We start from the raw sequence: 13702 nt of genomic DNA, 5'->3' as shown, positions 1-13702 counted from the left end.
GTGTTTTCTCTGTGTGGTGCCCGTAAAATGTCAGGATCAGTGTGATGTTCACACTAAACTACTTCTAAATCAATGAAGTGAGCTGTAGCTCACGAAAGCCTATGCTCAAATAAATTTGTTAGTCTCTGAGGTGCCACAAGTACTCCTTTTCTTTTTGTGAATACAGACTAACACAGCTGCTGCTCTGAAACCTGATTTTGGATGTGTTTGCTCTGACTTTCTGAGGATAACAGCACTGCAAGGGCTGGATGTGGTCTGGCAACTCTTCTCTCTCCCGATTTATAATTGTCATTGGAACTTCAAAAGTTATCATAGGTGTTGCAGATTTTAATTGAATGATTAAGCAAGTGGGTCATGGAACAAGCATTAACTGCAAAATAGCTCTCTCCTTGACATAATAAACCCTTTTCATAGGAAAGAAGAAACTTTATACCTTGCCTATGGGCCACTGATGTGAGGGTGGTTGACCCAATGCTTCATGAATGGGGATTTCTGTTTCTGAAACAATTGTTGCAATAATTCTAGCAGATCCCAAAGAACTTATTGTAGGCATTATAAATGTCTACTATCCATGAGCAATGCAACATAGAATGTCAGTTTTAAATTAAAAAGAAAAGGAGTACTTGTGGCACCTTGGAGACTAACCAATTTATTTGAGCATGAGCTTTCATGAGCTACAGCTCACTTCATCGGATGCATCCGATGAAGTGAGCTGTAGCTCACGAAAGCTCATGCTCAAATAAATTAGTTAGTCTCTAAGGTGCCACAAGTACTCCTTTTCTTTTTGCGAATACAGACCAACACGGCTGTTACTCTGAAACCAGTTTTAAATTAACCAGCTAGCAGTGAGGAAATCCATTCATGTTCAAGCTGCACGCATAACAAATAAGAGAAGTGAGGGGTGTATTTTCCAAAATATACACTGTGATCTTATATACATTAGCATAAGTCATATACCAAAGTCACAAGAACTAACATGTCCCAGAGTATACCTGTATACTGGGGTGCAGGGGTCTCCGGTGCTTTCATTCTTCAGACAACTTCATGAGAGAGAGATTCCTTTTCCAGTCCCACAACCGTCCCCTGCTTGGTTGTCAAAACATTTAATTTGTGGACTGCCAGGAAGAGTTTACTGCACCACAGCTGCTTCACAGAGCATAACTTCAGAATCCCAACCATAGAGGGACCTCATACATCACTCTAATAAAACAAACATTTCATTGAATGTCCATTCTGCCCTGGAACCACATACCCTCTGTTCACATGTGCCTTGTTTTTCAGCTCTTCAAAGACTTTGAGATCTGTTGCTATGGACCATTCACCGATATGCGCACAGGTGAGGGGAATGTACTATCATTTCTAGAATCCACAGAAAATATCTGCAGTGGTCATTGCAAATTCTCCAGAATTGTTGCCTTTGCTGACCCTTTCATGGAGACCCACCTTTTCGGGCTATTTAATCTGCAATTTACAGGATAGCAAAATGAAACATACACTAGGTATTTTTTCCCAGTTTTATCTCCTTAACTCATAAGAGGCTGCTTGACTTTAAAAAAAAAAAGTTTGGATGCAATTCTTTGTTTTGGGGGAAAACTCATCATACTATGATACACAGTCTGTCCCCTGCTGATCTCAGGAGAATTCCATCTCTGTATTGGTGGCATAGGGATGGCACAAAATAGAATAAGATTTGGCTTTATAGAACACTTTTCATCTTGGAAGTGTGTCCCCAAAGCACTTGCAGTGTGACTAGAGGCCCTAACAAATACAGTGATGGCCCCAAGCACTCCTTACAGCACAGAAATGTATACCATGATGTTGCTAATGTGATGGTGTTTTTAATGTAAGGTGATGAGCCCTATAGAAAAGCCTATAAGTAAATTGAATAAAAAGAAAAGAACTAGAGCCTTGAGGAAAATATTGCACAGCTTAGGATGATGGAAAGTAAGATCTCCAAGTTCTCTAATGGCCACCTATTCCAATTAATACTCTTACCACAAGCAATAAATTAAAGCACTAGAGACCAGTAATAACGAGAATGCTGTGCAGTCATGGGGTTAGAGCGGAAGTGCTTTCTTTAAAAAATTTTTTAAGAGTCTTGACAAATCTGGCATTTAGATTTTGTACTGAATGTGGCAGGTGTCAGTCCTCTAAACTGTCAGAAATATCAAAGGACTAGATTCTGTCACCCTCCAACTGAGCCGTACTTTACACTGCGTGTAGCACCACTGAAATAAATATTACTTGTGGGGTCAGGTACTACTCAACCTGAGGTGAGGATGGAAAATTCAGGCCTATGTAAACAGCCCAATCGGAGAGAGAGAGAATCTTGTGCCTCCTGGCTCCATCTACCCAAGTGTCTATAGAAGACTGTTCAATTCTTATTATTACTCAGTAGGCAATTCTTAGAAGAATCTACTTAGCCAGAAATGTCTAATTTCATGATTATGCTCCCTGGTTATGGAAAAATCTTTGGACAGAGTCTGTAGGGTTGCCAGGTGTCCAGTTTTCAACTGAAACACCTGGTTGAAAAAGGACCCTGGCAACTCCAGTCAGCAGTGCTGACTGGGCCGTTAAAAGTCCAGTTGGTATGGGGCTGGCAGGCTCCCTACCCAGCTCCACGTGGCTCCCGGGAAGCAATTGGCATGTCCCTCCAGCTCCTAGGCATAGGGACAGTCACGGGGGCTCCATGTGCTACCCCCGCCCCGAGCACCAGCTCTGTAATTCCCGTTGGCCAGGAACTGCAGCCAGTGGGAGCTATGGGGACAGTGGGCGGGGGTAGCCCATGGAGCCCCCAGGTCCCCCCTATGCCTAGGAGCCAGAGGGACATGCTGGCTGCTTCCTGGAAGCCACCTGAGGTGAGTGAGCTGCACCCCTCACCTCCTCCCGCACCCCTGCCCTAGCCCGGATCCCCCTCCTGCACTCCACACCCCTAGCCCCAGCCTGGATCCCCCTCCTGCACCCCAACCCCCTACCCCAGCGCAGTGAAAATGAGCGAGTGAGCAACAGAAGGAAGGGTGCTGGAGTGAGCAGGGGTGGGGCCTCAGAGAAGGGGCGGAGCAACGGTGTTCAGTTTTCTGCAGTTAGAAAGTTGGCAACCTTAAATGTCTCCCATTCCCATCGGTATCTGCCTTGGCCACATAAAATGTTTTTAGAAGTAATCCTTCCATTCAATGTTTGAAATTTTCTGTTCACATTAAAAAAAAAAAAAAAAGGCACGCAGATGTGTAAGCACCACTATCTCTGGAAAAAGCTTATGTACTCCCTGTTGAACATTTGAAGTTATTTGAGTAGTTTTCTGCCCCCACACACAGCTCCTACCCATTATCTTCTTAACAACTGAGACAACCACAGTGTAACTTTATCTCTTCCTGATCTTACAAAAGAGCAGTTGTGAAAAGTAAAACACATATTAAAGCCTGCAATTATGTACATAGGATAAATAGATGAAAAGGATTGAAGCTTTCTCATTAGTTTAAAGCTGCAGGTATGTGGAGTCTCTTTATGGAGACAATTAAGCAAAACTTGTAGCTTAACTTTTCAGTAGTAGAAGCACATATCTTCCCATCTTTGCTCTTCATTCTCTTCCCTGCAACAAGCTCTGATTTGTCCAGTATCACATTTATTTCTGACTGGATGAATTATCCCCACATCTCTTGACATTTACAGTAATTCCCACAGCATGTGCAGAGCTCACTCCTAGTGCCGTGATGAGCAATTACAGGCTCCTTCTGCTTAGGAGATTTTGTTATGTTTTTTCATCAAGAGTTCAGCAAATTAATGGGAATTAAACACTTTGGCTAGTTTGTGTTAATGAGAAATTATCCCAGATCGCTAACTTCTTATTCCAATTGTAATGTCACGCTTTGGCTCTTTTAAGTTAAGATGAACTGACTGGCAGCATTTTTTCTGGGGGCTGTTTGTTATCTGCCTGGGACCCTGAGGTTCCCATGGTGGTTCTCCCTGCTGAAGAACCTAGGATAGGACTATAGTAATAATTGGCCTACACAGGCTAGTAAGAGCAGGGCTCCTTGTTCTCTCCTCATGCCACAAATAAAGAGGATAAAATTATTTCACTTGTAACAACCACTCTAGCAAGGTGTGGAGAACCAGGGCTGGATCTCTGACATGCTGGTCCCCAGGGCAGTGCAGTCATAATTGTAACATGCTACTTTTGTCTGACTTAATCAGGTGATCTAGAGTGGATGGTGGAGCTTTGTGGCGCCTCAGTGGTGAAGCAGCCTCACCTGTTCACACACAAAGCTGTAAGTATTCAGTGGTGATGGGTGTAAGGTAAACTGTCCTATTGATCCCCCCCACCCCATAAATACTTAGTGATTTTTGGTGCTTGTAAAAGACTGATTTATGCAGATATAGATAGAGGTAGGCGCTGTTCGCACTTCTGTGGGTGAACCAGGGGCTGATCTGTAGCAGTCCTGTTCCAAGCTTGGCCTCTCCTGAGCACAGTGTCAGTATGTCAAGACACATGCTGGTCTTGCTGTGTTGAGGTTCACAGAGACTGTGTACAAGCTGCCTAACTCATCTCATTGGGGCTCACCTCTGGCTTCAGCTTTCGGGAGCAAAAAGGCTCTGGTGCATTAATTTATCTTCACCAAGTCTCCCTGAACAGAAACCCTTGTAGAATATCCTTACAAACTTAATACACTTTTTATTTTTCCTCCTCTTGACTCCTTCGCTGGAACTATGCAGTGAAGCAAAGAAATACCAAGTTATTGCTATCTGCAGACAGACAGGAAGGATTGATTTTATGTGATACAAATAATGGTAGCTATTTTTATCTTGTTTCTTATCTTGAAATCCTAGAACTCTACTACTGTAATAGTTGTACAGCCTGATGCTTGGCTCGAAAACACAGGGTACAGAGGTAAGATTATATGGAGCTATGGATTGCTTTGTGCTGCACATGGTGAGTGCCTTATGGTTCCACTGGTCTGGGTAATATAATAGAAGTAAGGTTCTATAAAGGAAGCAGAATAAAGTCCTTTTATGTTTGGAATTGGGAGCACATTCCTTCATTTCAAAACAGACACAGTTGGTCATTTCAAACTTTTCCCTTACCTATCTTGAGAGTAAACAAAGTCCTGAGAGGTGGTTTGCCAGGCAGTCTCCTCGCCTGATGTAGAGTAGGAAGGTTGTGATGAAATGTGAATGTAAATATGCAGCAAAATAAACTGCCAGCCCATGTACCCTGCATGTCTCCAGAGTCAGGTTTAACTGAAATTATCCCTGCCAGCAGGGCTACTTTCTAAAATTTACAAAGTTTAGGAGAGGCTTTGCATTGTAGAGACCAGTGAGATCTAGTAGAAAACCTCAGCTGAGACAAAGAACACCCAGGAACAAGCAGCCAACAATCTTCCTTTCCCAACCATTCAAGCGCCAGTACCCCAACCCCAAAATAAAATATAAAAACCTCGCTTGTCTCTGGTCATCCACCCCACTTATTTACAAAAGACACAGCCCCTTGGCATTTAGTTTTCTGGGCAGTGGTTGGGACAAGAGGATCCCTGAGTTCCTCTCTCTCCACACCTCACCTAAACTGAAAAATGGATGTAATCCGGGAGCATTTTAATGCCACAAACACCCTTTTGTGCCATCCTCCCCTAGGAGTGTGTCCTCACATGTCTAGAAACATGACCTACACGCTGAATGTGTGTGTGCATGGAGAAACTGAGAGTCTGTGATTTGGAAATCCTTTAGCAATGCTTATCAAAGACTGCTCAGCTCACTTATCTTTATTACTCTCTCTTGTATGGTAGTTTAAAGAGTTCCTGTGTAGATACTGCCAGTTTGTCAAGTGGCCATGAAACAGCTGCATTTTATGCAATGTCAGGAAATGTAGAGTAGTAGCCACCATTTAACTGATTTGAAATGATATTTTGAACACCGTTAATGAAAATAATGCTGAAATAGAACAGCTCACAATCTGAATCTCACACTGACCTGCAGATATTATTTTATCATTCATATTTTGTTTTACAGCAATCCCTCAGAAGTGTACTGCCATGGTGACCCGAGAGTGGGTTTTAGACAGCGTTGCATGCTATGAGTGCCAGGAGTTTGATACCTACCTTGTGTCCCAGTCATGATGGTGCTGCTGCTCTTCTGTTCCCATTGCTCAGAAATCCTTATCAGTGCAGGCACTTAAGGACCAGGTATTTTTAGAATATCTTGTACACCATGTGTCTTTTAATAAGCAATGTTGTTTCAAGACAAATTATCCAAAGTTTTACTTAAATCAGCACAAAAAATATTTAATTCTGCCTTTGCACCATAAAAGTTGCTTAACGGCTACTGTTTAAAGACTGTAAAACTTCTTGCTCGAAGTAGTCCTATAAAATCTATGTGAAGTGAGTCAAACAAATTTGTCACCTATCAGGAATTTAAAGCCGGACCTCCAAAGAGAAACAATGATGCATTATTTACCACCCCAGCCAGATCTTGATTATTTGCTCCAGGATGTTTTGGAAACCTAACTATTTACAAGAGTTATATGGAGCTTGAATTAACTCAACAGTGCAAGTGCCATTTATTTCCCTGATTTTTGTTTGCATAATAGTGCTTATACCAACACATTGAAATATAATCGTTTTGGGATCAGTGGTACGTCAACTCATTTTATTGTGGACCATTGAAAAAGCTGTTTTGAAAATAGTACAAACGGTTCTTTTGTTGTTTGTTGGTACTTAACTCTTAATTTCTCTATCCTAAAGACTTATCTACAAGAAAGAGCCTAAAAAAGAAGCCAACTTAACCAGCAGTCACTAAGAAGTTAAAGTAAATCAGTCCTTAATCCCCGTTAGTGATTGCTCTGTGATAATTTTAGTTCTATATGAGAGTATTTGTAGCATCCTGATGTAGTAGTAAACAAGATGCATTGTCATATTCCTGCTACCTATAATAAGCCCTAAAAAACTCTTTGATCCTAATACTTCATGCCTGCAAAATGAGAGGTCACAAGGAGAAAGAACATATTGCTTTTGCCTGTTGCCAAGGAATCAACCTTCATAAATAACATTGTACTTTCAGAGCAGAAAGAGAAACTGTTTTCATAAAGTTATATTTTTTAAAAATTGTTTATAGTACAGTTCAAATAATTGTTTGATACAATGACCTGCAGTAGGCTGGTCTAAAATATTTGTATAAAGTATATTTGTAAATGTTAGAATATTCAAAGCAAATAAATGTGACTGGCAAGTATTTTCCTTAGTTGTGCAGCTCTCTGGGTGTGAATCAGCCATTCAGCCTTGGTACTGAGACTCATATGGAAATATTTCTAAAGTCTAATCTCCTGGCAATGGTGGGAGGTGGAGGAGGAGGCCAGCTGGAAGAGATTTTATAATTGTACATTGGAATTTCAGAGCCGGAGACACAATTGTATGTAGGTTCCATCAGAATGAGGAGTAGATGTGTTATCAAGTGTCAAACACAGGCAGATGTAGTCTAGCTGGGGCTTACTACGAGTAGGATGGGTGCTGGGAGCATTTGCCTCAGTCTACTTATATTGCTATTTTTCCTTTTTTTGGTTCCTTTTTCAAGCTTGTGTGACCTATTTCATAACTGCCACGGCTGCTCAGCACAGCCTCACCTTCAGGCTGACATTCCTCTTATCTCTAGAGTCCACATTGGCTTTTTTATCTGCCTTTCGAAAGATTATAGCTATCGGGGTAAATGTTGCCTGTTAGATGAGAGGGAAAAGCCGAGCCCCTCTCGCAGCTGCCACTGTGAAATTATTCCTCTGATCTGGACACAAGAATTGTCCTTTCTCGGAGGTAACGTAATAGTTCCTGCTAGATTATTGTCAACAGGCACAATACGTGTGACGCTGTCCTCCTCCCTCTGTGAAAAGCTGCGTTACAGGTGACAAGGTCTCTGGAAGCTGTTTCTAAGCAGTACCATGTGCAAATTTTGCATAGTAATCTGCATCTGAGTTAAGCTTTGAGTGAAAAGTTCAATTATTTTGAGAATCCAGTTGAGGATTACTCTACTTCATTGAAGCCGCAGCTTGCCCCTCCGCCTTGAGGTGTATTTTCTGGTTTTGGATGCTTTAGAACTTTATGTTCACTGGATCACTTTCTCTTTCCTCCTCATTCTGTTTGCCATTTAAAAAAAAAATCACCAGCTTTAGGTCAGCCCCAGGGCAGTGCCTTAAACTGGAGACTAGGTGCCAGTTCCCTCACTCTCATGCTCCAGGTCAGGATGGGCTGGGAGTCCTGCAAGGGCAGCCTCTGAAAAAAGGGAAGAGTCACATCACATAGTGGTGACCCTCCACCTCATGGGCAAAGTTTGTGGATGTCATAGGGAGCTCCCAGGGTGAGGGTCTAGAGCTCAGGGAAGGACTTATAGAGCCTTCAGGGGGAAATTAAATAGCTTCACCCAATTTAAAATCTGGTTAAATTATATGGCTTCAATAAATTACGGTTGGCACCTCATTCCCCATCATAAGCATAGATTCAGATTTTATATTGTATTGGCATGTTTCTTGCAGCTTTCTAGTATCTCTGTCCTGAGACTTTTCTCTGTTCCCTGTGAAAAGGCTGCATTCCGGCACATCGCTGATGTGTAACGACTGAAACCAAGCCCCTAGGACATAGCAGATTCTGCAACTAAACTATGGGTATCTGCTCTAGTCTGACAGTACTCTGCAGCTAAAAGCTCAACTGCCAGCTTCATCAGGACAATCTGAGGTTAAGCTCCTAGTGATCAGGATCGTGTGCCCTTTGTGATATCCTGGGGTGACTTGTGTGCAGAAGGTGAATCCAAAAAGATCTTAGACATATCTAAAACACTACAGCTCCTTAGGATTAGACACTGAACAAAATTATGGATGAGCGTGAAGCTCCAGAGAGGCTTTTCTCTCTCCATGCTCCTGGATTGCCGGGGTTGCGCGTTGCCAACGATTTATACTGATAAATGTGTTATTGTTAGGGAAAGCATTATCGAAAAGGTGTGACTTACATTTCTATCTGAACACAATAGGGCTGAGGCTCAATCAGATCTCTAACTCAGCATTTCTCAAACTGAGGTCCTTGACTCCTCCCCCCCTCCCAGTGCCTCCGCCGTGGAACAGCTGTTCAGCAGCGTGTAGGAGGTGCTGGGAGGGAGGGGGAGGAGGCGGGAAGAAGAGGACAGGGGTAGGTCTTGGGGGGGAAAGGGTGGAGTGGGGGTGGGGCCTGGGGCTGAGCAGGGGGCTTAGGGGGTCCACAAAAATTTTTAAATCAAAATGGGGGTCCTGGGGTTACTAAAGTTGGAGAATTGCTGCTCTAACTACCTAATTCCACAAAACAGCAGTGGGCAATAGCTAGCTTGCAAGGCACTGAAATGATTCAAAACTAACAAGCTTCCCTAGGATTTGAGCAGTAGGTATAAATTTAACTGGTTCTCAGATTTTACTCTCAGGCATGGAGAGGGACGGCAACGTCTGTATGAAGTCTGAGTAAACAATATTGCGATGGCAGAACCAGCACTTAGATTCAAGTGTATCCAGTGAGGGACAAATTGGAAGATTCTTGAGAAATAGCAGAATTTGGATGTCTCTCACTACACCAGCAGAAAGGTCGAGTCAAGTAAAATCCTTGGAAAAACAGCAATATCTGTAACTACCGCTGCTAAAAGCAAATGCTGAAGTGAAGGGATACTCATCAAGAGCTTAAATAGTTTATATCCACTGTAATAGGGTATATGCCTGGTAAAGGTCTGATAATATAATTACATAAATTCCTGAGGAAACACCTAAAAGGAGTAGATGAAAAGTCTTTCAATAGCACCTACCATTTGAGATTGTGTCCACAGTTCAAAATCTCCCATATCAGTCTGTGTTGCAGGAAGTGTGAGAAAACGAATGCTGTTTCATCGGTGGGGTGATGAGAGCAGCTATACAACCTTCTGTCACAGTTTCAGGGTAACTCTCCCCAACCCCTACCTCTGTGGTCCACTGCAGGAGTGCCCAGTTAGGCTTCAGGTCTCCAGCCTTCCTTCTGACCAGGCAGTTTTAAGGCTGCACTGCTCCCTGCCTTACACTGTGATATCCCCAGCAAGCTAGGCTGTCTAACGGGCAGCGCCTGTGTTTTTCTCTCTCACAGGTCTGTGAGCAGTGTTTTGCCAGCAGTTACTAGTGGTCACACAGCTCTTTCTAGCAAGCACCTTTGTTCTTAAGGTAACAATATTACAGAGAAACGTAATAAACAGATTTAAACACACATGAAATATAGCACAAGTCATACATCAGTCTGCTGGGGCCCTTCTGCAAGAGTGGAGGGCCCCCCTTGGACAGACAGGGCTGAACATTTGATGGATCAGAAAGAAGGCCCAGAGTGCATTTAAAAGCAACCTTTTTATGCCAAAAGCCCTTTCAGTGTTGGTCTCTGCAAAATGCCGTTTGAACCAGTATACACCAGCATCCCTGAGGGGTTGGGGGGGTGTTAAGTGGCACCTCTCTGGAGGAGTTTACAACCTAAGTGATTCACCTTAATCTCCCTCCACTGTTTTGGTTCCTGGGAACTCTCCCTGCTGGATTTGTAGACAGCCCCAGGCCCACAATGATGTATAACTATACAGTATGGTCCCCAAAGATAGCACATGGGATTGGAATGTCTGTCAGATATCCTGCACCCATGTCATCCCCAGAATGAGCTAACCATGGCTACAGCCATTACAGAAAGGCCACACACAACAAGCCATAGTGTACAGGGACTCTGCATAAAGTTACACAAAATGCAAAACTCAGGCAAAGGGCTGAAGAGAAAGGCCTTGAGCAGTGATTCTTTGTGCAGAGGTTTCCTGTTTGTGTCAGTTTGTTTTGGATGAAAGTTGGATTTTCCTAGATTACTGAGGGATTAGAACAGTTATGGCTGATGTTGCCACTGCACTGTCTTCCTGTAAATATGCATGACAGTATGTGTTGATGGGTGTGTTTGGATGGGTATAAATTTTGGTGGATTCTTATTTATTTTTGGTTGTGGTTGGAATGTTTCCTTGATGATCTGCTCCCGATTGTTACAACATACAGTGTAGGGGAAATAAGGAGAGACAATGCAGGGACAGCCTGTCAATTACTGTTAAAATAACAAGAAAAAGGGGGAGACTCAACTAATAGAATTGATACTGGCTCTTTAGTTTGCCACTGAGTTGGAGTCTTTCATCTCCACTGGTTCCAGTCCTGCTCTGGTGAGTGGTCCTCAGAAGTCACTATTATTGACCCCTGGGAAGTGAACTGGGTGGGGTCTCGATCCAGTTCCTAGTAGTGCAAATGTCAGTCACAAACACAATCCTAATTAGATTGTTCCCTTTGTTGTGAGCATCGTGGCAGAGGCCTGAGATTGAGTTATGGAGACTGAATGCACCTCTCGCACCTGGAAAGATATCATTAAGATTGCTCTCCAGATAAGGTAGCGTCTTGACAAAAGTTGATCCAAAACCAGACTGTAGCTTCCTCCAGAGAGGAAAACGCAACATTTGCTTTCCAGGAGGCTGATTGGAATTCTGAAGGCAGCAAAGTGGGCATAGTCACCATCACCCCTTCTCTGCATAGGTCCCCTTTCCTTCAGTGTCACAGGTATGTGCTGAGGTAAAGCAGGTGACTTGAGAGAAGATGCCCTACTCTACCTTGTAGCGCTAAGAATCAGAGGGCCAGGCTGAAATAACTTGCCCACCTGGAATAGTAAGTTAAAGCATCCGAATCTGGCCCTAGGTGAGCAGGGCCATGTTTAACCATCTTTTCTCTCTCCCTTCTCCGCATCTGTTATAGACTCTTCTCCTTTGATGCACTTTGGTTTTACATTTTCTTGGAGGGACCACATCACGTTTCTAACTTTCATTTTATTTGTTAAAAGAAAAGGAGTACTTGTGGCACCTTAGAGACTAACCAATTTGAGCATAAGCTTTCGTGAGCTACAGCTCACTTCATCGGATGCAATCTGTTACTCTGAAACCTGTCATTTTATTTGTTGTTATTCCCTCTCTCCTCCCTACATCTGTATAACAGTTTTTATCTTGGACTTTAATTTCCTCCAGTAACTTCTGTTCTGTACAGCTCCTGCCCCCTTGCTACAATCTCCCAGTAGCCACACTGCCTCATCAATCTGAAACCTATTCTCTTTCGAATTTCTCCTCTAATGAGGTTATTACCTCCTTCAAGGAATCCAGCCTCTCTGTCACTGCTTGGCTGCCTCTAGCAATAAGGAACGTTTTACAAGATTCTAACGGCCCAAAATGTCACATCAGCTCTTGAATAAGTTCCAGCTCAGCGAAGAAAACTCTGCTTTGATTTTCCTGGTTTAATTTTTGGCCCCTTAACTTCAGATAAACAAAACAGTGAGGAAAACTTAAGCAAGATGTAAAGAAGGCTGGCTTGAAACCATGCTCTCTTGCCCCATCTCCTGTTTGTTCTTTATTCTGTGTGTCTAGCCTCAGTCCTCCTGCAGTTTGGGAATATGAATGTCATCTCGTCAAGTCTAAATTCAGTCCCTCTCCAGAAATCTAACCTGACTTCCCTGGAGTGTGAATGTGGGATCCTCGCTGAAATAACGGTTTGTCTTAGATGTTCAAATATTGCACTAATGAGGCCAGATAGAGGTCTGGATTGACCGTCTCTTTAGGGGCTGGTGAATAAGCGGGTGAAAGTATTCTGTTTTCCTACAGCATGTTTGTGCACGTACAACTAATGCTAGGCCAATGGACTGCATGTAAAATAGAAAACAGGAAACCGGAACATGAGGCTAGAGCAACAATGAGTATTATCCTGGCATCTCCCCTGGGTTAGGTTGGCTGATCCTGAGTGTCCATAGCTACTGTGAGCTCATATGGCTGTCACTCAGAGGCCCGCTATAATAGAGACCTACAGGGATCAAATTCAACTATATGTGACTTAAAAACAAAAAATCTAACTCATGGCTGAGCATTACAGCAGAAAGCTACATGGTTTTGTGATGTTAGAAGCCTGTTTTCGGAAGTGCTTGACCATCTTGCTTATCAGTGCATTTAAATCGGTTGTACTGTTCACTCATGAGATGCATTCCAGAGCTTACCATGTGGCATGTAAAATCCCTTGCCTTAATGTTAATTCAGGCAAGGACTTGTTTCTAGGAGAGAGAGCTTGAAACTAGAGTCACTTTTCTACAGACTGGTGTATAGAAAGTTTGGCCAAGATTTTTAAATGTTGGTGCTCAACATTAGTCACCTGAAGACGTGAGCACCCATTGCGCCTGTTGATGTCAACTGGAGTTGTGAGTGCTCGGCATCTCTGCAAATCTAGCTGCTTATTTAGGTACCTGTCATTAGCCACCCAGGTTTGAAAATGTTGGCTTTGGTCTCTCAAAAGTGTGTTTCTCCCTGTGTAACTAAACATGGCTCGCCAAAGCTAAAGACTGAAGTTGAAAGCGCTGCCTTTGTGGAGGAAGGTTTAACACAAAGCAGCATTGCAGGGACTCCAGTTGTCTACTGAAGATTTTGCATTGCATTTAATTTCAAATGGAGGAGTCAAGTGCTGCTGCAGTTGACATTCTTGTGGGAAATGCTCTATACTCAGCAGGCTTAATGCCAGCGACACAGAATCTAATTGGAGTTTGCTTTGTAGCTTGTGACTTAGGAATGGTAAATGAAGGCAATGATAGCCTGTAGGAAAGGTAAGACAAAGCTGTCAGCACCTTTTTTGAGGCAGCATGCAGGCCTTGGACGAATTGCTCTG

The 13702-nt window shown here is 43.0% G+C and overlaps 1 protein-coding gene across 1 annotated transcript in view; it reads left to right on the top strand.

Annotated features, from left to right (window-relative positions):
• BRCA1 (BRCA1 DNA repair associated) overlaps positions 1-7152 on the top strand; it is a 50827-nt gene extending 43675 nt beyond the window's left edge. Inside the window, exons 20-23 of the mRNA XM_084616008.1 lie at positions 1282-1336; positions 4192-4265; positions 4825-4885; positions 6001-7152. Of these exons, the coding sequence (XP_084472134.1) occupies positions 1282-1336; positions 4192-4265; positions 4825-4885; positions 6001-6107 (297 nt within the window). The 3' untranslated portion in view covers positions 6108-7152. The remainder of the gene's footprint in view (positions 1-1281; positions 1337-4191; positions 4266-4824; positions 4886-6000) is intronic.
• Positions 7153-13702: the final 6550 nt, after the last annotated feature.

This window comes from Lepidochelys olivacea (assembly GCF_965140295.1).
Source record: "Lepidochelys olivacea isolate rLepOli2 genome assembly, chromosome: 27".
Classification (NCBI taxonomy): domain Eukaryota; kingdom Metazoa; phylum Chordata; order Testudines; family Cheloniidae; genus Lepidochelys; species Lepidochelys olivacea.
This window is presented reverse-complemented; position numbering and strand designations above follow the sequence as displayed.